Below are 24966 nucleotides of genomic sequence, written 5' to 3' on the forward strand. Positions count from 1 at the left end.
AATGGTTGTTGAAGATACACTCACAACAAGAAGATCAAAACGTGCAATCACTAAAGAAGGATAAGAGGATAGCAGTCATTGAACACATGGAAGAAGAAAAAAAGAATGAAAAACATCGAAGATTGATGAATTTATTTTGGATTTGATAGGGTGCCAAGAAATTCTAGCATTATCTTTAGAGGGGTGGATATTGGAAGCAACGAGTTTGATCTAACATATATTTATGTGGGTTTTTGATCTATAAAGTGATTTGGGAAGCATTGGGATGAAGTTTTTATCACAATTAACGTCTATGGTATTCATTTACTCCTCACTATTTTTTTAACCCATTGTAATCATTTTATAATAATTTCAACTTAATCACTTTGTACGTTAATAACTATAGCAATTATTTCAACCTTACTCAACGGCGGATCTTTAAGTTAATTACTTAGAAGTGGTGGTTGCATTTTAAATAAATAAAGTGCGTTTTTTCGCACAATTAGTAAGAGACTGTGAAATGGCAAAATTAAAATATTCCACTAATTTATTTGTTTATTTGTTTTGGACGAATCCAAATAATAATAATATTGAGACACTTGAGAGATAACGATAACGTTTTATGGTGAATTATGTGGTGTACGTGATCACTCGATGAATTGGATGATTTTTCAAAAATTGAAATAATTTCGTAATGCACCGAGAACAATATATTTCTATTATGAATACATTTAATAGATGTGTCTATTGAAATTCCTTAACAAAATGTGATACTCATACTAGATTTTTGTACATAATAAAACGAATATATCAAAATTTGATAAATTTGATCGAATCCAAAGGTATTAGAGTTTCGGCAGTATGACCTTACAATGTTAATGATCGGAGAGAACTAACTACCTTCTATACAAACTCAATATATTTTGAATCTGTATAGTTGATTCAATATTTGAACTTATACCTGGTTTTATAACCTGGAGATCAAAAATCTTTTTTTTTCATTTTAGGAAATACCAAAATACATTTTTTGGTTAAAAATGTTTCATAATAGAAAACTTTACTTCCAAAATTATATTGAAGTTAATATTTTAAAAATATATTTCCACTTTTTTCTTTTTTTTCCTCCTGTAATGTTCCAAGAGGTTTAAAGGAGCGTTGAAGTTGTGCTTCAAACTTTGAAGTCGAATGGAAATTCGTGGTGAATGGTTCTACTATGTGGACGATAAAACTTAGCGGCCATTATCGGCGCGCTTTCCCTAAAAAGGTAGAGAAGTTTGAAGGAATCTTGCCGCAAACGTTGACACTAGTAATCGGTAATGTTTGACGTTTGTTATTATGTGCGATATGGACTAATGAATTATGTCGTTTTTTACAAATTTTACGCGTCTCTTTTTGTACTTGTTAGCATAGTAGCCCTTTTTAAATGAAATGAGCGTGACTTGAGCTTGGGACATCGCGTGGCTGTAAAATAAAATCTTGTTTTCAAAATTGCGACTTCTTGAATACTCCGGCTCGAAGGACCATGTAAAAAATTCTTCTAAGAGTTCCTGCGAATTATTTATTGAAACAGTTTTTGAGTAAGATATTTGCAGTGGTTGGTAATTTAGGTTTTAAGCAATTTCTAAAAATTATAAATCACTTCTTATTTATGAACTTAGTTATAATCCAATTCAACAAGGTTCAATTGAATTATAACTTAAAATATTATAAATCACAAAATAATAACACGCGACAGAAAACATTTTTCTATTGATTACTGCGGTTGTGACGTAGAAAGTAAGTAAATATTGAAACATGGTCGCCGTGCGTCGCCTTTCAAACGCCATTCTGTTGTTGTGAGTGGAGTTAATTGGTTGTTTAGTGTGATTTGTGTTTTTGTAAGGGTTTCAAAGACTATTTTGATTGAAATGATGGCCAAAATAGGATTTATCCAAGCAAGATCGGACAATCTACCTATGGTAGATGCATTCATGGTTGCTACATTCTTTGTTAATAATAAATTATTTACTTCGGCTGAAATACGTGGAGTAGAAGCAGATTCCTAAGTACTACTAATCGATTAGTCTTTCATCCAGTGAGGCAATTCGATAGAAAGTTCCCCTCCAAGCCCCAATTTAGGACTAAAAAACTATTTCATCAGTACGAATACGAAGTTGTAGCATGTTCTAGATTATTCTAGATTGTTCTGATATATTTGAAGAGCCTACGAGAATAATAGAGAAAGAATCGATTAGTTTTTCATCCAGTGAGGCCATTCGATAGAAAGTTCCCCTCCAAGCCCCAATTTAGGACTAAAAAACCATTTCGTCACTACGAATACGAAGTTGTCGCTGTTCTAGAGTATTCTAGTTCCTTCTGACTATATTTGAGGAACCTACGAGAATAATCGAGATAGAATTGATTTGATTTTGGAATATATCCACAATAAAGGACAAACAATTGAAAGATGATTTGAAAAAACGTCAAAATCTTATCAGAAATTCACTATTTAGCAACACTGTCGATTATTTTTTTAAAGAATCCCAACAACTCTGTTTAAACTGTATTTACTTCTAACCTCACTTAAGTCTGTTCACTTACTTTCTACGTCACACTCAGTCAATTGACAACAAATGAGGTTTAGCGCGTCATGTAGGTATTTAAATTTATTCATTTTTTTTATGAACTGATATACCGTTTAAGAAGAATTGAAAAATAGTCTGTGATTAAGAACGATATACTAAACGTGGTTAAGGTATAAAAGAAAGTATGCAAGGATCCTATTGAAAAATCGGTTCAAAAAGTGAAGGTTTAGTCTTGATTTCCAGGACTTGATGCAAAATATTCGTGTATTCGAGTCTGTTCTTTCACGATCGTTCGTTCGAGTTATGGACCTTTTAATGTTGCGAAATCAGAATTTATATTTAAGTATATTCTCTAAATTATACATTGAAACATTATGGTCATGTAGTTCGTTCTATGGAAAAAATAATTTTATACTACTATCTAAAGGCCAGGGGCAGCTCATGCCTAATAGATAACAGGGACTTTTACAGGGACAACCTTTATAATTTGAAAACAGCGAAACTAATTTTTTAATCGATCTTTTAACAAAAAGATACTCTTTGTTTAACTCAATGAAATTTATGGTTTGGGAGATATGTAGATTTTTAGATCGTTGTACATGCCAAGTAAACCGTTTGCCATAAAGAAACATTCTGAAGAAAATGATCATAAATTGTAATTTTTTATTGAAAATACTTATGGGAGGTTTTAAAACACAATCAAACATTTCTCATTGTACTGCTTACTAGATTGTAGAAAAATTAAATTGGTTGGCCTACAACTTTTCAAATGTAAATAAAAAAAAACTCTTCGAAATGTACTTCTACTTCTACACACTTCTGGAGTCTACGGAGGATATTTCTTTGAACTTGGAAGGACTTTCCAAGATTCTGCCTTCTAGCTTCACAATGAAAGTTTATTTTATCGATAGTTTCGCTCCCTACCGGTGTTGCATGAATCAATCTCTTAAGATATCCCTAAAAAAATGAATCCATTGTATTTAACTCAAGGGAACGTGATGGCCATGCAAGTGGACCCTCCCGATCAATCCACTGATTAGGAAATATGTTATTAAGAGATGGGGAGATGCTCCATCGTTCATGAACCACTTGTCTTCGCGAATATCCACAGTTTCTGACCATTCAGGTTAATATCAAAAAAATCGATGTTGATTCATTGTTTGAATTGTTCCGTGAGGATTTTCAGCTGCCCATAAATATAAATGATTAATAAATACTTTTCCATCAAATGTATCATCAACTCGTTGTTTATCTAGAAACCAACGAGCGTTGGCCAGTCTTGCTCCTGGAGAATCCTATGAATCGTAGTTTTTGTGACATATTGTATATTTCTGTATTAAATAATTAATTCAGGTTAAATTAATTAATTAACGACATTATCCAATAAACTGGTTAATCCTATCGAGCGTTGTATAGAAATCAACCATATTCATAATTCCTTTAAATAAATTGATTAGATAAAAGGGATTTAGCGCGTTTTTAGATATTATCTCAATTAAAAGTTCAAAGTACCAAAACGAACAATTTAATTAAATCAACAGTTATTATAATAAGTAGATAATGGTCTTAGTATTTTAGAAAATGAATGTATTTTATCGCGCGAATGCTTGGTTCTAATATATCACATTCACAAGCATTTTCAACAGCATTTTATTTATTTCGAAAGACGCATGGTTTGCGCTAGATTAATGACTATCTTTCTAGTTGTGTTGAATTTATCACATTTTTATATTCCAACATCGTTTCGTCGTTTGTTTGTTTATCAGTGAATTCGCAAACTAGTGACACAATTTTTATTCGAGCTTTAAGATATTTGAACACCTCAATTCAATACGTCAAGGAAGATTCATTTCCTAAATCCACGTTTGAATTTTGTTACTGAAAACTGAAATATGAGTGTTGAACAGGAGTAGAGTTTTCATCAAAATCCTTAGATTTGTGAAGAACGTCATCAGGGATTTTTGAATGAAAATATGTTAATAATAAATTATTATTGCTTTATAATGAGATAAAGTGATTGGAAAAACTATAAAAATTATTTTTATCATTTTTTCTGGCTACAACATTAACAAATAATAATTGACGATCAACAGAAGTATTAAAACCTTATAATTCAGTGTTATACAGGGTGTTTCTTAATAAGAACCGAAACAGAGCAGGGAAGTCCAAAATATGACAATTGGAAACATTTTACCTCTATACCAAATTGCATCCCAGAAAAGTTGGGCTAAAATTTTCATACTATGAATAGTTTAATTTAAAAACTGTTTTCACTTCTTACAAAACTTAGAGATATTTAAAGAAAATAATAACGTGTTTAAACATTACTCTTTTTATATAAACTATTTTATTACATACGAGGGTTGCCTGAAAACTTTGCAAACAAAGAAATAAGACTTTTTTCTAAATGTTTATTAGTTTCACCTGTATGCTTGTATGATTGTAACTGACGTTTCAACGGCTACCAATTCGACAACAAGGGCTAGGTAACATAAATATAGTTCTACCTTCAGTGCATATTAGAGAAAAGTAACAAAATTTTTGGATATCCATATGACGTACTTGTTGTTATGCACTTCATTGATGAACGCCAAATAAAACTTTAATCCGTCGTTTAATGTATTATAAAGACATGTGAATTTGGCCGGTTTTCAATGATGGTTCTTAAAGCACAGGAAAATCATTCAATCAATAATTTATGTGCGCACGAGTTTGATGATGCCGAATTAAATAAACTACAGTCTTAAAACACTAAGAAATATGCTTTTGGAGTAAGTTAAAACTAAAAATGGAAACAAGTGACCAAAATGGTGGAAATTTCAGTGAGAAACTCTCAACACATGTGCGAATGTATTTCCCAACTCACATTATTAAATGTTAACGTATTCAGGTTGTGGTGGAAGTATCTTTTTACTGACTATTATCTAATTTTACATTTCTACCGGGATTTAATTAATTAAGGCTTCGAGAGTTTTTTTTTAGTACTTCCTCTAGTAAATTCGTATACTTCTCCGATTCTCTTTTTTTCTTATTATCCTGAACATCATTTGTGTGATTGCGATATTTGTTCTACGTTGCATTGTATTGTTATAAGATTCACTGGATAATATATTGAGTACCCAGTTCTTTTTGTTACTGTCAATCTTGAACTTCCGAGCGTATGTTCAATATTTTTTTGAAACAAAAAATAAACAAAGACATGTTTCCAATAATGTGCAGGGAATTACTAAAAAGTTAAGAGCTAGCTATGAGTTCAGTTCGTTTAGTATCTTAATTGTTATAATTTCCTTTTTTAAATTGATTAGAAAATTCTCATTTAGAGAACGAGTGCAGTTAATCGTTTCAGAGAAACAGAAAAGTGTAAATCGAGAACGAGCGGACAAGATGAAGAACTTAGTTTGGATACCATTGTCAATCAACAGTATATAACCACTAGAACTTTATGTAGATAGAGTATCATATCAAGTTAATCTATACTGTGAACTATCAGATCAGATAACTCAATCCTTATTATCTAAAAGTGGAAGAGGTGTTAACTCAAAACATTCTCCACTCATGGAGGTTACTTACTAACTGCCATGAGTGTTCAGATTTAAGCCCTCATGTAATAAATCCTCGACATTTCCAAAGTCATTTTTTTAGATTTGAATTTCTGGTGAAACAACTAAATTTTTTTCTCCTTTATTTTACCAGGTGGGTCTTTTTGATTTGTTTATATAGTGGAGTATGGAATATTAAACTCGCGAATGTCATTCGACCAGATTTTACCCCAAACAATGCCTTTTTCAATTTATTTTCATAGTTTCGTCGTGTTTCCTGCTTGTAACTGTTTGTTACTGTTAGTATATCCCATCATTTTAATGCGTTCGTTAGCTGAGAGGGCGAAGGCGTCAAAATCTAGACTCGCCGGTCGTGGGTTCAAATTCCGTTCACGCTGTGAAAAAAATAAGTTTTTTTGGTAAATTACTCTAGAATTCAACACTTTAAATTTTATTGTTTGAGATTTACAATACTAATAACTAGAAAAATTTTATTTTTGATAATTAAGCGAACTAAAAATGAAAGATGAATAAAGTTTGAAAAAACTCAAAAAGATGCTCGAAAAAGTTCGATCACCTTCAACTTACCATAATCTCATAGAATGTATTGAATTTAGTATTTTCAAATCAACCATATGCAAAGAAATTAATTTTTGTTTCAACTTTGAGGCCCTGTAACTCCTCGGGGATACCAATAATCAACAATTACATAATTTCCATTTTTCAGGTCACATGCTAGTCAATTGGTGCTTATCAGAAGTCAACGAAAAAAACGACGTTAATAGAGAAATAAGCTGCCAAGATTTGAAGGTATTAGTGATACAATTTTGTACGCATCTATTAGCGGCAGGAGTTTTGAAACAGTTACCAGACAAAGACGTTCCCATGTACAACATTTTTAAGGTTGGTTTCTATCTAGTGAATTTTCTTATTTACTGACATACCGATTGTTTCAGCCTGATTGTATATATTTTTGGACGCACACAGAAGCACCGGCAGCTGTTCCTCAAACTCCGGGCAGACTTAGTATGATATCGTGGCCTCCTATGTCGCCACTAGAAACTTTTGCTTCTCCTTGCGATAACGATCAATTGAGTACCCCTTCTCCACCTACCGAAGACATTCTTAGGCCTCCGCAAGAGTTGAAAAATTCCGCTAGGGATGTAGAAATATTATCCCTCGAGGAAGAGATAAAACGACTCACGCAGGAAATCGAAAAATATAAGACTTTGATAGAAATACAAACGCTAACAAAGAATGCCGTGATAGATTTCGGATCTCCATTGGATTCGCCGAGTATCGAAGAAAAATATCCAGACAAATTTCCACCAACCGTAAATGTTTCGACACAAACCGAAATCGATTGTAAATTAACTTCAATTTCTACACAAACCTCAAGTATAGCAACGTGTACTTGCCATTCTGAATCAATTGATCATTTGAAAGATGAATCTGATGTATCTAGTACTGAGCAATCTCAGAAATACGTTACACCACCACCACCTCCTCCACCTCTCCCTCCTCCAGTTACCACTGAGTTGACAGTACCTGTACCACCCCCTCCTCCTCCTCCTCCTCCTCCTCCTCCTATACCCAATACAACCTCATCAGTACCTCCTCCTCCACCTATGCCTGGTATGCAATTATCGAATGGACCTCCTCCGCCGCCTCCTCTACCTACTCCTGGAATGCCACCACCACCACCACCACCACCTATGCCTGGAATTTCTGCAGCTGCTCCTCCTCCTCCTCCTCCTCCTCCGATGAGTATTGGAACACCAGCCCCATTACCTCCACCACCTGCAGGGGGATGGAATTCGCAAAAATCAGGTAATATTTGGTTTCATCTCATGTAAAATTTATTATATAGAGTGGACTTATAAACAATTTCACCATGGTATTTGTAAAATCCTGAAGAATCTGGATTCTTTTCTAATGATGTGCTACACATATCATTCTTGTTTCAAAAGTCTCCAACTTGAACCTGACGATTCAGCACTTATTTATTTAAGATTTTGACTAAAATTTCATCCATTTTACACGCTTAGCTTTTGTTTATCAATCTTGTACGTGGATCGTTCTGAAAATGAGCTGTTTTCTTGAAAAGAAATATGATTAAGCAAACCAAGAAGGAGTTGACATTCTACATCATCATTTACAAGCGTAAACTTTTCGGCAACTGAATTCACGATGATATCTTTATTTTTGAAGTATGATGAATACTACAAAATACCAGAATGGAGGTTTTTCTGTAGTCCACTGTGTATAAGTGAATAAATCGGGCATATTGAATAGGTTCAGAGGTCGGCATAAGTCCAATTTTCATTAAGAGAAAAAAATGCAGCGTCCAAATGAATTTATTAGAAGAAAATACAGAAGGAATTCTAAAAAAGTTTACTGAAAATGTTCAAATTGATGCCCATTTCGATCAATGCATTTTTGGCAACATTTTTCAACGCAGAAGCAAATCTATCAAAGCATGTCGAGCTGTTCGCGAAGAGTTTTTGAGTTTTCATCAATTGCAGTTCGGAGATCGAGAAAGGTGCGTGGTCCTCTTGCAAAAACGCGTTCCTTGAGAAGGTTCCATAGAAAGGAATCACAAGGTGTCAGGTCACATGACCGTACGGGCCAATCAACTAATCTTCTACTTATCCATTCTCCAAAATGAATACTTCAGTACACATAACGCGCAGTGCGTCGAAGCTCCATCCTTCATGAAATAACGGATGTTCGCGAGTGTTGGATCGTTGTTTATTCACCCACGTGAATCTTCGAGAATTTCCAGATAATTTTGATCCGACACGCGAACCTCAGAAAAGTAAAGATCCTACGAGACCTACCGTCTAGATATCTCCCCACCCACACACCCCAGGCTGTTTTAATTCTTCTTCAATGAAGACATGAGGTTTGTGGTCGTTCCAGCGAACGCAATTATTATCAAAGATTGCTTCATCCGACCACGAGACCTCCTGTATGGATAGCTTTCCACCCATACATCCCAGGCTGATTTAGTTCTTCTCAAAATGTATAAATGATGTTTCTGGTCGTTCCAGTGAACGCAATTATTATCAAAGGTTGCTTCATCCGACCACGAGACCTCCCGTATAGATAGATTTCCATACACACATCCCTTGCTGTTTTAATTCTTCTTTAACGTAGAAATGAGGTTTCTGGTCGTTCCAATGAATGCAATTGTTATCAAAGGTCGCTTCATTCGACCACAAAATGGAATGCTGGAACTGCGGATTATCCTGACTACATTCGAAGTATCACTCGTCAATCCTGCGTAAAGGAGACTCGGACAGTAAAGAACGATCGCCGCACTGCAGATTGGTTCGGCTACTCAACTAACTCTAGTGACGTATATCGGCAACAGAGCCCGTTTTTAATAATTTCTGGTACGTCTTCTATACTGTTGAACGATTTGTTAGGGGCGAGTTGAGAAATTGTTGTTGAAATTCAATTTCGTAGTCTTCGTTCATTCGTAGATAGGACGTAAAAAAAAACTTTGTATTGAAGCGTGAGCTTGCTTGTGTTAGTTATTCTTTCTGAAAACGCATCTACTCAACTAGTACGTGTTATCAGGATACAGACACAACTGTCTGAAGCACGATCATGCTTTGTTTTAATTTTTTTCGATAGAATTTCCAGATTTATGAGCGTTGCCGGACTTACGCCAATTCCTGTATTAAGTGGAAACAGCTTCTTCTGGTAATTGTGACAAAACTTTTCTCAACTATTTGACACTATATCTCCTCTACATATTCCTACGTTTTCTATTCCTTTTTATTTATTTTCGTTATTATATCAGTATAATACTTATGGCGTATAACCACGGATTTTAGTTTTTTTCACATAGGGGAGGCCCTTGCTCACATATATTTATATGTTAATGGTCATAATGAAACGCCTATTAATAAACTACAACCACGGGTCTAGTGGTCTATTTTGATAATTGTTTTCAGTTGAATTGGTTTTAAGATATTTAGTGAAATTGATATCCTTTAAAACTGTTATAGCTTTCTAGCTTCATTTCTCTCCATAATTTTGGCTCGTATCCATTCATAAGTGTCAGTTATTTTGTGAAGTTTCTCATAATTTCTAAACCAAAAGTAAAATTTCTACCAAATTTTGTTTCCTTCATGATCGACTAAAATTTGATTCTGATTTGTCCAGACTCTATTAAGAACAATCGAAGAATTGAAATACAGATCTAGTCCGCGTAGTGCTAAACATACAGAGTGTTTGAATACTCGATGCATAAAAATAAACTTAAAAATAAGTTCTGATTTTGTTACTATAACTCAGATATTAGGAGTCGTATGAGAAAATTTTTTTCATGTCTAAGCATCATTTTCATCTACTCTCTATGTCCTTAATTTCTATTTCCATTTCCATCTAGGCTTTTCATTTTGAATATTGAGTATCTTGCTTGATGCTCATCGTTTTGAGGTACTTTGTCATATAGCAGTAACTTAGATGGTCCTTTGAAGAGGATTTTATGTCTCGAAAAGACGGTGGTTTTAACCACGTTATTAGAATTGTTCAAAACTGATTTTGGGTGCTGACCAATAAACAATATTATTAATAAACATTTAATTGAAATAATTGAATTCAATTATTTTATTAAACGTTTTTTTAACTTTGTAGTTTTTTCTTGTACTCGCTAAGGAGATTTTTATGTTTAAAAGTAATAATTTTGTTCAATTTTTTCTATTAAATTTTGTTGTTGATGTATAAAATCTTTTTTTTTTCACTCAATTGTTAACATATAGTAGTATACAGGTGGAGTAAATGCAAAGGATATGTTCAATAATTCACTCAAAATGTATAAAAAAATATAAATTTTGTTAAAAAAACAATCATTCTAATATTGATTTATGTTGGAAGCAGACTTTCCCTTCTCACCGAACTTTGGTTTTGGTTAATACTGAATATAGAATCGATTCAACTAGGTTCCGCTTCCTGGGTTCTACCGTACGTCAAGATTACTCAAAATTTTATAAAAAAGCCTCAAAATTTCTTCGAGGCTTCTTTATACTAAAATTCTAGCTCTTAAACTGAAGAAACTCATCTTCTCCTGGTATTAGATTTTTGGAAGAGGTCTTTGAATTATTAGCTTTCACGAAACGATCGCCCAAATTTCATTTCCAGACAGCCCAAGTCCGCGTTTCACCTAGCTTTGAATTCCTTTAAGTAGCTAGAAAATATTCCTAATTATCAACATTTGTTTCAATCCGATTGAGGTACTTCCACAGCATGTGATTTGAATGCATCAACCGCTTCTTCAGGTGTAGAAAAACGTTGATCTCGTAAATTCATTTTTGATTTGCGGGAAAAAGAAAAGATAATTTGGTGCCAAACAAGGTCTGTAAACGTTTTTGTATGAACTGATGTGTGAGATCTCGCATTGTCGTGGTGGAGAATGATTCGTCTTCGGCGATTCTTTCGCTGATTTCTTTTTAACACTTCTGGCAAACAAATGCTGATGTATCATTCAGATTTGACCATTATACATTGTTCTAATAGAACGTCGATGACGTGTCCAGCTATTCTGAGAGTGCTTCGTGCTCGAACAAATTTTATTGGATTTGACCGTACAGTCGATTGTTGTTACGATCTTGCATCAATCGACACGAGTTTGTCTTTGAGCATTTAAATTTTGTGGTATCCAATGCGAACAAATCTTTTTGACAGCCAAATGTTCATACAACATTGAATGTGGGCGAGTGGAACTAATGCCCAGGTATGCCTTAATCTCACGATATGTCATATGAAGATCTTGCAATTAGAGTTTCGTCATCAAAAATCGAATTGAATTTATCATACTGCTGTTGGTATAATCCACATCGAAAGTCATAGAAAATCATCGCACGAAAATGTTGTTCAAGATTTAATTCTATTATTTGATCAAGATGAATGTTTCAAGTATCTGTAAACTACTCAAATAGCATTCGTATGACAAATCGTTCTGAGTACGTTCACACTATCAAACTTTGTGATGCCAATGTCTCAATTGACATATTCAGATAATTCTTTTCATATTTCAAAACTTGATTAATAACCCTCGTATGTTTTTATTATGAAATATCCATTACGGAATTTCTTCGTTACAATTAAAGGATGTACCGTGTTTATTTGGCAGCCCTTGGCGACTGAATGAAGGGATGAATTCACAGAAACTCCGAAACAAAGAAATTTATGCATTTGGTGTAATTTTGAACTTAATATCGTGAATTATAGAACAAACTAACACATTTACTCCAATCTTGTAAATGTAGTATGTACTTTTATTATTTTTTATTTCTGAAAATCATACATTCAAGTAATTTTTACGAGAATGACGATAACCACCATTTCATTTATGTTGTTTTTTTATATTTTCTAAGTTGTAGTACTGAGAATGCATCTCTATACCCCTTTATGTTTAAATAGAGATCCCCACCGCTCCGATAGGCTTAGGTAAGGCGTATTTTTTTTATTTTTCATTTAAACCGCTTGATTTGCTTTTGGCATCATTCACAAAACTATGGAACTCTTCTTACGAAATATACAGAGTGTAACGAGAAAGTAGGTCATGAATTTAATTTAACTATTCCTCAGGACAGTACCTGTACCGGTAGAGATGATTTTATTAACATGAGAACCAATCATCAAATGAATCATGCAACAAATCTAATAATCAACAAATTAGATGAATAGCTATGTAATTTGTGGCATCCTAAGTGTCGTTCATCATTTTTTATAGATGTCGCTGACCGTTGGATATGACAGAATTTTCAATTTCTGCCACTGAAATAATTGGTATTGTCTGTCGTTTTATTTCAATGATATCATTGGTGCGAAAGGGATCTTTTATTTGGTCCCACAAATAAAAGTTAGGTCTGGATGTCTGGGTGGCTAAATAAATAAGCTTCCACGTCCTATCCACCTATCAGGTTGTGGTTTATCTCAAATATGTTGAGATATATGGAATAACGTGTCGGGTAACCATCATGTCGTAACAATATCTATGATTTCATGTATAAAAAATGGTGAACGACATTTTTAACACCTAGGCCTGTCACTAATTACGTAGAACACAAAAACGATAAAAAAATTTGCTCTTAATTTCATATTTTCTAAAATTCTCTCTCTAGTGGTGTACCTACAAATCTGAAAATCATTTTCACTTTTTCCTTATCTAGATGTTGTCAATTTCATGATTTTTTTTATTCATATGATGCATAAAAGACTAACTAGTCGAATATGGAATTAATATCTACAGTGATGATGTAAGGAAGCTGAAACTAATCTACTCAGATCAGAACTTATAAAACACGCTTTTGACGAAATATCCCACGAACACGTGGAATTACTGTCATTGGATTGTCACTGTGAAATATTTGCTACAAGATAAAATATGAAATTATATAAAAAGATATAGAAAAAGCTTAAGACGAATCACTTTATGTCGCCTTTCATACTGAAACTGAAATTTTTAACTAATAATGCATCTAAATGTTCTTGATTTCAGGTCTTTTCTGTTTTAAATTTGTTTTTTTTTAATAATTTTTTAAAAGCAGATAAAAATCTGACGTTTCGACTTTTCTTTAAGTCTTTATCAAAATATTTTGATAAAGACTTTAAGAAAAGTCGTGACATCAAATTATCTTCCAAAAATTATTAAAAAAACTAATTTTGAAACAGAAAAGATCTAAAATCAAGAACATTTATATGCATTAATATATAAAAATGTCTAATAAATGAGAAATTAAAGAAAATTATATGATTTAATTTATGACCAACGTTTTCGTTACAATTTTCATCGTTCACTCAAATATCTTTTATTTTATAATTAAAAAAAATAAGTTGTTCTACCTTTTTTTGTGTATATTTCTTAAACTAAATCTAATGAAGCTTATCTGAAAGCTGCGCTCGTTTTGGGGCCCATCAACACCTGAACGAGAAGCAATCAAAAATACTGTGGATTATGTTTTAATACTGCGACCTCCAGAGTACGTATGAGACCTACAATCTAGCAATTTTTGCGTTGGCTTGTTAAGGAGACGTATTATGTAACTATATGATATGGAGTTCCTTCCTCATCCATACCTGAATCATCCAATCATTTTCTGTTCATCAAGAAGAGGAATATTCTTACCAAGATCCTGATATTTCTTAGATACGCAATTAAGGTTGCGAAGGGAGTTGCTGGAGTAGTTAAGTCCTAGAAACAAAAATCCAATCTTTCATTTCATGAAACGCTTAGACAATTCCGAACTTGAGGGGTTAATCCAGTTGAACTAGCCTATAAACTGTCCCTTTTCAACGTTTCGCAGATGGCGTTTACTTCCAGGTATTGAAAGGTCGCAAGAGGACTTTGAATCCGTAATAAAAGAGACTTTTTTGATAAAAAAAGGATCAGATAGCTTAAGAATCAATAATAAACTCATATAAAGTAGAAAGAAGATTACAAATGAACCATTTTAGTAAACAAAACTGAGCATTGCGTCATAATTTAATTCGCTTTCGTCTTCATTGATAGAAGTTACGACAAACATGTAATGACTGTTCGTACAATGAAATCTTGGTCTATTTTTCCTTTTTGTCTCAAAAGGCACAGCGTCGTGGAAGTATCGACAACAAAATTGTTAACGCCACCTACTTGAGCCTAGTATAAAAAATTCCCATGGGGAATCTTCAGTATTTCTTGACACATACATCCCATGCCATCTTATTATAAGCTACAATTGAATGAATACCTTATACCGATACTTGCCTTTCTTTGGTATTTATGATACTAACGTAGCAGTTTGTTGAAAAGCAAATATGCTAGACTGTGCAGGAAATCTTTTTACAGGTTTTCAAGTAGCTGTAATGTTGCTTATGTATTGGTTCACAAAATCTGGTAACGACGTCTTTTGGTGAGTTGCACACTTCGAAAAAGCCATCGGGCTACCTTCAAGTTAACGGTACAAAATATCTTTGCGTTCACCAATGCAAATACCTCAGACCATATCTTCCACGGAACGGTTCTGGTTTTTCATCTATGGTTAGGTATTTAAAAAGAATATATGAAGGTCACCATTATGATTTTTGTTCCAAAATTCATCAAGGAGGACAGAAGCCGAGTCCATGCTTTAACTTCAAGTAAATTCATGGTTTTGGAATTTCTTTCTCTTTGATCATTCTCCTGTTTCGCTTGTGTGTGTTGATTGGTATATGTAACAATGATATTTAGAAGAGTATCTGGAATCCCAAATTCTTTCGTTAAATTGAGATTTTATTTCGGTGTTATTCCACGGCCGGAAATTTTATATTTAGACCAAATGGTAGTGCCGTCTTTGCCAATGAACGCCGGTTGATATTAGGTTGAGTTTTACTTTTGTCTTCTGATTCAATATGTCTTTCTCGTTGTTAACAACAATTTCTGGGATTTCTACATTGTCTTCTGACTTATCCGAATCAGTATCATCAAAATCAGATCTGTTCGATCCACAGTTTCAATTAATATATTACATCACTCGCCATATAAACAAGTGAATCCAACGAAAGATTCGTCGTTCGTAATATTTTCAATATTTTCATGAATATATATATATATATATATATATATATATATATATATATATATATATATATATGTATATATATATTCCAAAAAATTTTCCTCCTTTTGTGCTCTAAAGTTTTGGGACGACTCTTTTTTTTAATTCTACGTAGTTTTCGAGTTATTCGCGATTCAAAATATTTTTGAGCATTCAAACCTATTTTATAATGAGAATTTTGAGGTTGGGAAAAATTGGAACCTTTTTTGTACAGACATTTGTGCTCAAAATTTTTTGTCCCGCCAGTTTGTGTCGAAGTCCTCATAATTTTCGAGTTATCCGCAATTCAAGATGTTTTTGAGTACCTAGATGAACACATTTTACGATGAAAATTTTGATGAAAAGGTTAGGAAAAATTCGTACAGAGCAATGTGTAGAAAATTTTGTGCTCTATAATTTTTGTTCCAACACTTTGTTCGAATTCCTCGTAATTTTCGAGTTATTCGCCATGCAAAATATTTTTGAGCGTTCAAACCTATTTTATAATGCTAATTTTAAAGTTAGGAACAAATACCTACAATACTTTTTTATATAAAATTTTGGGTTCTACATTTTTTGTAATGGCAGTTTTTTTCGAATTCCTCATAGTTTTCGAGTTATCCGCAATTCAAAATGTTTTTGAATATATGAACACATTTTACGATGAAAATTTTGAGGTTAGGAAAAATTCGTACAGAGCAATGTGTAGAAAATTTTGTGCTGTATAATTTTTGTTTCAACACTTTGTTCTAATTCCCCGTAATTTTCGAGTTATTCGCAATTCAAAATATTTTTGAGCGTTCAAACCTATTTTATAATAAAAATTTTAAGGTTACTATCAAATACCTACTATATTTTTTTGTATAAAATTTTGTGTTATACATTTTCTGTAACGGCAGTTTTTTTTTAAATTCCTCATAGTTTTGTCAAGCCCCAAAATTTCCAAAAGTTTTTGCTCAAAATCCCTTAATTTGCCTGTACTACACACAATACAATAACGCACGCAGGCCGCAATCCTACACGCACCAAACAACTGCACTAATTTAATAATCAAGTCAGATTCCCCTCTTGACCCCCAAAAGGTGAAAATAAGCGTTTTGAATTTTTAATTGTGGCTTAAATATAGTGAGACGTACTTTCAAATAGTGTATAGCCTGTTGGCTTGGTTTACAAGGTTTTATAAAAGGTTCAACGAAATTTGTAGGATAAAAAAACTTATCCATAGAAAATGTTTATAGTTAAAAAGTAAAAGGTAGAACAACTTGATTAGTTTTATAGCTTTTTGCTAGCAACCTAAACTAGAAATGATTGTTTTCTCCAAGTATATCTTTCGCTTTCAGTCTTAAGGAAACCTGCAGTTACACCAACAGTACCAATGAAACCTCTATATTGGACGAGGATTATAGCACCAGCTGATGAATGCGATGGACAAGAACATCGACCGAATGCCCTATGGAAAGAAATCAACGAAATCCCCATAAACGAGATTCCGGAATTCACTGATTTATTTTCTAGACAAGTGATAACGAAAAAACCGACAATTAGAAAAGAAGATAACAAACCTAAAGCGGCGGCAGTTAAATTATTGGATAGTAAGAGATCCCAGAACGTTGGAATTTTAGCACAAAGTCTTAAAGCAGATGTTCAGGAAATAGAGAATGCTATTTATAATTTTGATACTTCTATTATTGGATTAGAAGCTCTTCAGCAAATATATGAAGTGGTAAGATCCATTTACTCCATTTTATTATAATTGAATGGATTAATTATTTTTTTTTATGTAAAAAGCAACCACAAAAGTAGTTGGAGTGGTGCCTGCCATCTGGAGGTGCCATTGCATATTTATATTAAGCTTCCGTATAGTTGCATTTCTCCAATGCAATATGAAGGAATATGCTTGGATGCCGAGCTCCAAATGTGCGAGCATTACTCCAAAGATGGACGAGTTTGGGCCTTGTTGAGGAATGAATATATAGCTTCTTGGTCTTGAAGAGAGTTTCCAAGTTTTTGAGAAGCTACCTTACCTAAATCGACCACGTGACTATGCTAGGACATATTGCCTCCAACCTCAACACTCAACAAGCGAATTTGCGGTGAAGGTGATTTTTTATGTTCAGACAGGACCAAATCCTCAGCAGCAGTGCAAGCGTTCTTTATAAAGACAGCAACCTGCGTCTTTGCTGCAAAACATTAAATCAGAATGCTTTCATCTCACTCCAGAATGTTTTCAAGATTGGTATATAGATCGGGTTCGCAGTTTTGTCGATATACAAGAGAGAGATCGAGTGGTTAACAAGATGCATCGTTGGGGGACATCATATGTCTATCGATAGCGACTTGGATGGATCGCTTTTTGAGAAAGCTACTAAGCCAGTATTTGAGTGATGACGACAAACCATACGATCTTAATTTATTTAGAAGTTATGCCAAACCCTGTCTCGGGATTTCTCTCTATATCTCTGGTTGATCTATGTTCACGAAAGCCGTATCGATGGTCGCTGATGATGTTAGTAGACTCAATATATCTGAAGATTTGATAGTTAGTGATTTTCTCCATTAGCACCTTAGTAATGGTTGGGACCTAATCAATCGGACGGTAGTTGTGAGGAACCGGCTCCTTTCCTTTTTGTATCAGTTTCCAGTTTCCAATCTGCAGGAAAGAGAGCTCCTCAATACAATTGGCGATATTCTATCCGGACCAGTGGCTTTATTGATTTTTAAGCCTTTGAGAACTTTTGTCACATCTAGCTGTCGACATTCTATTTCTGCTATGAATGAACAAATTCCAGGCAGACTGGGTGGTAGTTTTTACGGCGTTGAGTTGAGAATCAAGAGTTGAATTTGAAGGAAATTTTCGATCCAACTGGTCCGTCTTCTCTTTTGCAGTGACTGCGATTAACCCATCCTCTCCAGTCAATAAGGGAATTTTGTTACAGACCAAAAAGACCTATATCCGTTCAGGCATTTCAGAAGTTTGTTTTTCATTCTCTCATTATATCCTTAAAAGGAAAGCATCTATGCAGGTATTTTTCGAGAAAACATAATTTTCGGCACTAGGATTTGAACGCTCTTGCGATAAGCAGCATTTTGGTTGTTGACTGCTCTAGTGAAGTTTTTATCAGACTATGAATTCTTGTTTGCAAAGCACTTGAAGGATTGAGGAATATAGGCTTCCATACCTGCCAAGATTACTCCCGAAATCTCGTTTGCACACACTGAGGGGTCATTGGGATTGAAACAAACATCATTTCAAGAGAATATAACAAGGAAACCATTTGGTTGATCCATAATGCCAAACTTTATATGGTCAAGGTGGTTTAGGTTTCTAGTTCACATGTTGCTGGAATTAATTTGTGATTTGATTTGATAAAAATCTAATTATTTAAGTAATTACTCAGAAAGTCAAAATGCGAATATTATTCTTATATTTTGTAATTCATTCACAGTTGCTTCAAACTTTAAACGTTAAACCACTCCCATAAGTGTCTTCGTCGTCTTATACTTATCTTTTTTCCTCTATTTTTCCCTGCATAATGAATCGTACCGTTGTCCCCTATTAACATGACCGAAGTACTTCAATTTGCCTGCTTTTACTTGTTCATTTGCGATTCTATCTGTCCATGATATTCGTAGTATTCTTCTCAATATCCACGTTTCAAAGGCTTCCAGTTTCTCCATTATTGCTTTGTTTAAAGTAGCTGCCTATTTCTTCAGTTCTGTCTTTTTTCGAATTTATCCAAGTCCCTAGATATTTGTATTCCTGTCCTTTTTCAATGTGGTTATTTCCAATTTGTAACCATGCCAGAATGCCAGAATCAAAGTCATAAAACAAGATTACATAATCTATATGGAGCACAGGAGAAAATGTAGAAGATGCTCAAGAGAAGGAAAAAGCCAACAAACGAAGTTGTGCAAACGAAAGGAGTCACCAAAGACGTATGGGAAAGATACTTTAGGAAACTTTATAACACCGAAGAAGCCATATGCATACAAAACTACTCGACAAATCATCAAATATCACTGAACCAACAATAGGTAATGGTAAAAATAAAAAAAAAACTGAAAAGCCCCCGGAGCACACCTCATCCCAAACGAACTTCTAAAATATGCCAGTCCCGAGCTAGGTAAACATTTAAAAATTCTCTATAACAAAATTTTAGAGACCTCGGAAATACCTACGGAATGGTACAAAAGTATAACTATTCCTATATTTAAGAAAGGACAGATGACGCACCCAGACAACTACGCTGCTGAACAAAAGCACGAAATTCTTCACTAGCATTTTAAAGGAAAGACTTGAAACACAAATAACGAACAGGAAAGAACAACAAGGTTTCAGACGAAACAGATCCACGACCAACGCCGTATTCATTATTAAACAACTAAAAGAAAAATTGATCGAATTTAATATACCAGCGTATGTCTGCCTCGTCGATCGAACCAAGGCATTTGATAGGGTCCATCTCTTCGACATTATAAATATACTGATATCGAAAGAAACGCCAGACACCATGGTAAGAGCAGTCCGCCGTATCAATACGAGATACGGAAGAGATACCAACACCAGGAGGCATCAGGCAGGGCGACAGCCTCAGCCCATTTCTGTTTAATCTCATAATGGCCAGAATTATAGAATAAGTATCAACACTAAATATGGGACACCGAATGGGACAGAATAAAAGAATCAGCAGTCGAATATGCAGCTATTTTCGCGGAAACGCAGAACGACCTACAGAGACAACTACACAAATTCTGCCGGATCAGCCAAGCGATGAACATGACCATATCCACAGAAAAAACGACAAGCAAAACCTTTGCTGAAGAGCCCGTACAATGTAAGTTGGTAGTTCAGGACAAAATCATCGAAAAAGTCTCACAATTTAAATACATGGCATGTACCTGTCGAGTTATCACGACCCAGTGAGGGACCTAAGAAACCAAATCAACGAAGCGACTGCCAAATCGAGACGCTTGAGGCAGATAATATGGGCGAACGAATACATGCGAAAGGATAGCAAGATTAGGATCTATAAGACTTGTATCAGGCCAATCATGACATACGGAATAGAAACCAGAGAGGAAACCAACAATACGAAAAGCATGCTTCGGGTAGCCGAAATAAAAACGCTCAGGACTATAGTGGGAAAAACAAGAGTAGATCGAATCAGGAAGACTGACATCTGGGAACAATGTGCAAGACATGGTAAGATGGAGGAAGACAAAGAAATAGATACTAGTACGCCCACATGAGAAGAGTGGAAGAGAGTAGACTGCCACGCATCGTACTTGAAGGGAAACCAATAGGGAAAAGAAAACCCAGACGATCACCTAAGAGATGGATGAACAGCTGGCAGTCAACCTCCCAGGAACTGATACAAAACTAACAGATCATGAGATCTAAAAAAGAAAAAGAAGAAGAACTATGCATTCTGATCTTGCATTTTCGAAAAGTGCATCTACTCAGTTTTATTTAAATTCATGTTTAGCCCATACTGCTCGCTGACTCTTCTTAAGTTTTTTGTAATTCTTTGAAGGTCCTCCGCTATTAAGAATGTGTGGTCAGCGTTTTTTATGTTATTAACTGGGACTCCATTCACTCGAATCCCCGCTTCCTTTGTACTAGTGCTTCCTGGATAATAACTATGCAACCCTGCCTTACCCCACGTTTTATATGTATTTCTTTTGTTAGGTCTCCCTCTATATTCATCTTTTTTATCTGGTTATGATGAGGTATTACTATTATTTTGAGGTCTCTGTAATTTATTTGTTTTTCTTTCAGTATCTGTGTCAATTCTTCATGTCGGACTCTACCAAAAGCCTTCTCGTAATCAATAAAGCACGTATGAACTTCTCTGTTAACATCAAGGCATAGATTTGAACTAAAAAGGGCATCTAGAGTACCAAGTCCACTTATAAAACCAAATTAAGTGTCATTCGTACCCTCCTCCAGTTTTTGATAAATTCTATTGTGTATAACTTTCAAGAAAGTCTTGAGCGTGTGATTAATTAGTAATGTAGTCCGATATTTTACGAATTTTCGGGCATTTGTTTTCTTGGGGATTGTTATGAAAACGGATGTTAACCAATTTGAATAGTATTGAAAAGATTTGCCAGTAATTAGAATTGGTCTTCCTCAAACAATTTAAATAGTTCTATCGGTAGTTCATCAGGTCCAAGTGCCTTGTTTTCCTTCATATTTTTCAGTTTGATTCTTTCTACTTTTATATCTAATCCACATTCCAAATTTCTTGATTCTGATGTTGATTTTGCTATTCCGTTACCATCAACAAGTTGTTTTGAAAATGATTACAAATTTAGGAACAAAGTATTTTGAGTTGCAACTTCAACTGAAGTGTTTCTTAGCCTACAAAAACGGATATCGATCAATTAATTATTAGAGCGACGAAATTTATATCGATAAAATGCCGTGAGAAATAAAATAATTCTCTTAATATGAGCAATATATGGTTTTAAAATTAAAATACTTCCTTTGAATATTTTTATCATAGTTTGTTTTTATTTGTAGAGGGCGAATGCGGAGGAGCTCGAAATGATAAAATCACATTTGGAGTCATCGCCTAAAATTCCTCTGGATAAACCTGAACAATTTCTATATGAATTATCGCAAATATCAAATTTTGCCGAACGAATATCCTGCCTTATGTTCCAAATCGAATTCGATGATTCTATTAACACAATCAGTCATACTTTGACCAATATCAAAACAACCTGTGATGTGAGTAGATTGATAATTTTTTCATATTTGAATCATTTCCATTTACTTACACAACATTTTAAGTCATTAAGTAAGTCCCGGGTATGGCACACGTCAATGCGATACCACTTTTTAAAGTTAACACTATACTATGCAAGTTAAAATTTAGTTAAATCAATATTTCCAAGATTATAAGACTCTATATTTTATATAATTTATCATATTTAACAGGCTACAACGGAATATTATATTATAAAACGTAACAGACGAGTAAAATGTACCTGCCTGTAAGGGAGTTTGGTTTAAACCGGGTACCAGACGTAATCTGAGACCCTTTTTGTACCCCATTCGTCTATTAGAACTTCGGTAGTCTTTTATCTGATTCAAATAATCTTGTCGCCATCGCACAATCATTGACGATTCGGTTAGCGCCATCAGTTTTTTGTGTTTAAAACCACATGCTAAAAAAAATTGGACGTAATGTTTCTGAACTGGTATAATTGTATTCTGGATAATTTTCCAGTTAAATAAAGTATAAATTCTCCTACGTACAACATCTTGAGTAGCTTTAACAACTGATTTCAGTTTTTCTTTACATATTTTTTGTTTTGTAAATGATCCACACCAACTCTCTGGATAAAACCGAACAATTTCTATATAAATTATCGCAAATATCAAATTTTGACTGAATTCAATGTTTCTATTAACACAATCAATCATCATTAAGTCCCGGGTATGGCACACGCCATGCCATACCACTTCTTCAAGTTAATACCAGATTACTGAAAATTTTCCTTTTTCTAACATTCGAATATATTTAAAATAACTGGCTGTGTTTGTATATCTAAATCTTTATTATTAAATTAATACCTGTCCTCATGCTCACTTCACTGTACAATTTCATTGTCTTCATTTGCCCATGGTGTAACGAACGCCATATTTCTATTTAATTAAAGAAATTTATGAATTAAAAAAATCTTACCGAGTAACGCCACTGCTTATCGCAGACTATCTAGCAGAAAGATTTCGAAGAAATTGTGTACATACGCCTTCCGACATCTTCGGCCAATAGAAGTGCGTTTTTATGAATTATTGATTATTCTTCGCATAACTGTATTCTGCAATTGATATTGGAAGAACTATAATAGGCAAGGATGTTACACAAACAATGACTGGTTAAGTACTATATAATATTATACTATCAGTAACAATAGATAAAAGATTGTATTTTGACTTGATACCACGTTTTTCGATCTTCCTCCACGTATTTTTCGCAGTATTTGGCTTAACATTGTCTTGTTGTGAGATAACTACATTTTGGTTAAATAAATCTGAAAATTTTTCCAATAAAACCTCATACATTCCCATCAGCTGTCCGCTATATACCTCGGCTTTGATAGCTCGACCATCTTGAATGATTTCGAAGTTGAATAAACCTTCATAATTTCATCAGACATAGAATTGACCTCTTCAGCGATGGGTTCTGGTAATCGTCCTCAGTCTAACCATCTATTTTTCCGTGTTTTCCATTTTTCGTTGCAAGTAACAATTCGTTTAGTATAAAGGTCATCTTTCGGCAAGACAATTACCTGTTCATATACCCCTACTGGACAATTCGCTTGATTCTAGGTTAATTAGTAGTAGAAGACAATGAATGTTACCTAATGATTTCAAATTTTGATGCATAGTATCTTTAGAAAGTCCAAGAGAGTGCGCTAATCACTCATTAACTATGTCTTCCTTTCAATTTCACATATTTAACTTACTGCTACTGCTGCTTCGAGCTTTTGTGTCCAATAATGTCTTAACAATTTAACATTTATCTTAGTCCATAATATTTATTATAGGAACTCTTCATAGAATTAGAGTTTAGTTTCAACAAGTTACAACATGTTTAAATTGAGGCGTGGAAATGAAACATCCTTTTTATCTGTAGAAATATGCAAAACAAACCGTTCGTCATGGATAGCGTAGATACTATAGACCAAACCCAAACTTATTGATCATAACTGTTCTCTTAACAACGATACATCTCTTACATTTACAGTTTCTAATCAACAACCAAGACCTAAAAGAAGTAATGGCAATAATATTAACCCTAGGAAATTATATGAACGGTGGAAATATGTCACGAGGTCAAGCAGACGGTTTTGGTTTGGAAATTTTGTCGAAGCTAAAAGATGTAAAATCTAATGATTCCAAAATAACTTTATTACATTATATAGTAACTGTTTATATGAAAAAAATTGAGAATCCTTTTGAATCAGTACTTCCTCTACCAGTACCTGAACCCGGAGATATCCGAAGAGCTGCTTCGGTTAATTTTGACGAAGTCAGAGCTGATTTACGCAAATTACAAAAGCAGCTGGAATGTGAGTATAAAGATATTTCATATATATACAGATTAAAAACGCGTAACGTGTCATTTAAGCGTCAAAGGAGCTCTAAATATCAATTCTGAATATGTAAAATCAAAATTTATTATATTTTCTACATTATGAAATGTTTAAAAGACTTTTCTTGTGTTGTGATACCTTGTAGACTTCCAATTACGTATCGAATTACCACGATTTATTCAATTTACTCTGTTTTCTTTTAAA

The 24966-nt window shown here is 33.9% G+C and overlaps 1 protein-coding gene across 3 annotated transcripts in view; it reads left to right on the forward strand.

Annotated features, from left to right (window-relative positions):
• LOC130893839 (formin-2-like) overlaps positions 1-24966 on the forward strand; it is a 49959-nt gene that overhangs the window by 19944 nt on the left and 5049 nt on the right. For 2 of the 3 annotated variants that reach the window (XM_057800255.1, XM_057800257.1), the window contains 6 exons: positions 6810-6985; positions 7039-7912; positions 12518-12544; positions 16992-17374; positions 22178-22387; positions 24414-24738. In XM_057800255.1, the coding sequence (XP_057656238.1) occupies positions 6810-6985; positions 7039-7912; positions 12518-12544; positions 16992-17374; positions 22178-22387; positions 24414-24738 (1995 nt within the window). The remainder of the gene's footprint in view (positions 1-6809; positions 6986-7038; positions 7913-12517; positions 12545-16991; positions 17375-22177; positions 22388-24413; positions 24739-24966) is intronic. The other variant, XM_057800256.1, reaches the window with a different exon arrangement.

This window comes from Diorhabda carinulata, chromosome 5, assembly GCF_026250575.1.
Source record: "Diorhabda carinulata isolate Delta chromosome 5, icDioCari1.1, whole genome shotgun sequence".
In the NCBI taxonomy this organism is placed as follows: domain Eukaryota; kingdom Metazoa; phylum Arthropoda; class Insecta; order Coleoptera; family Chrysomelidae; genus Diorhabda; species Diorhabda carinulata.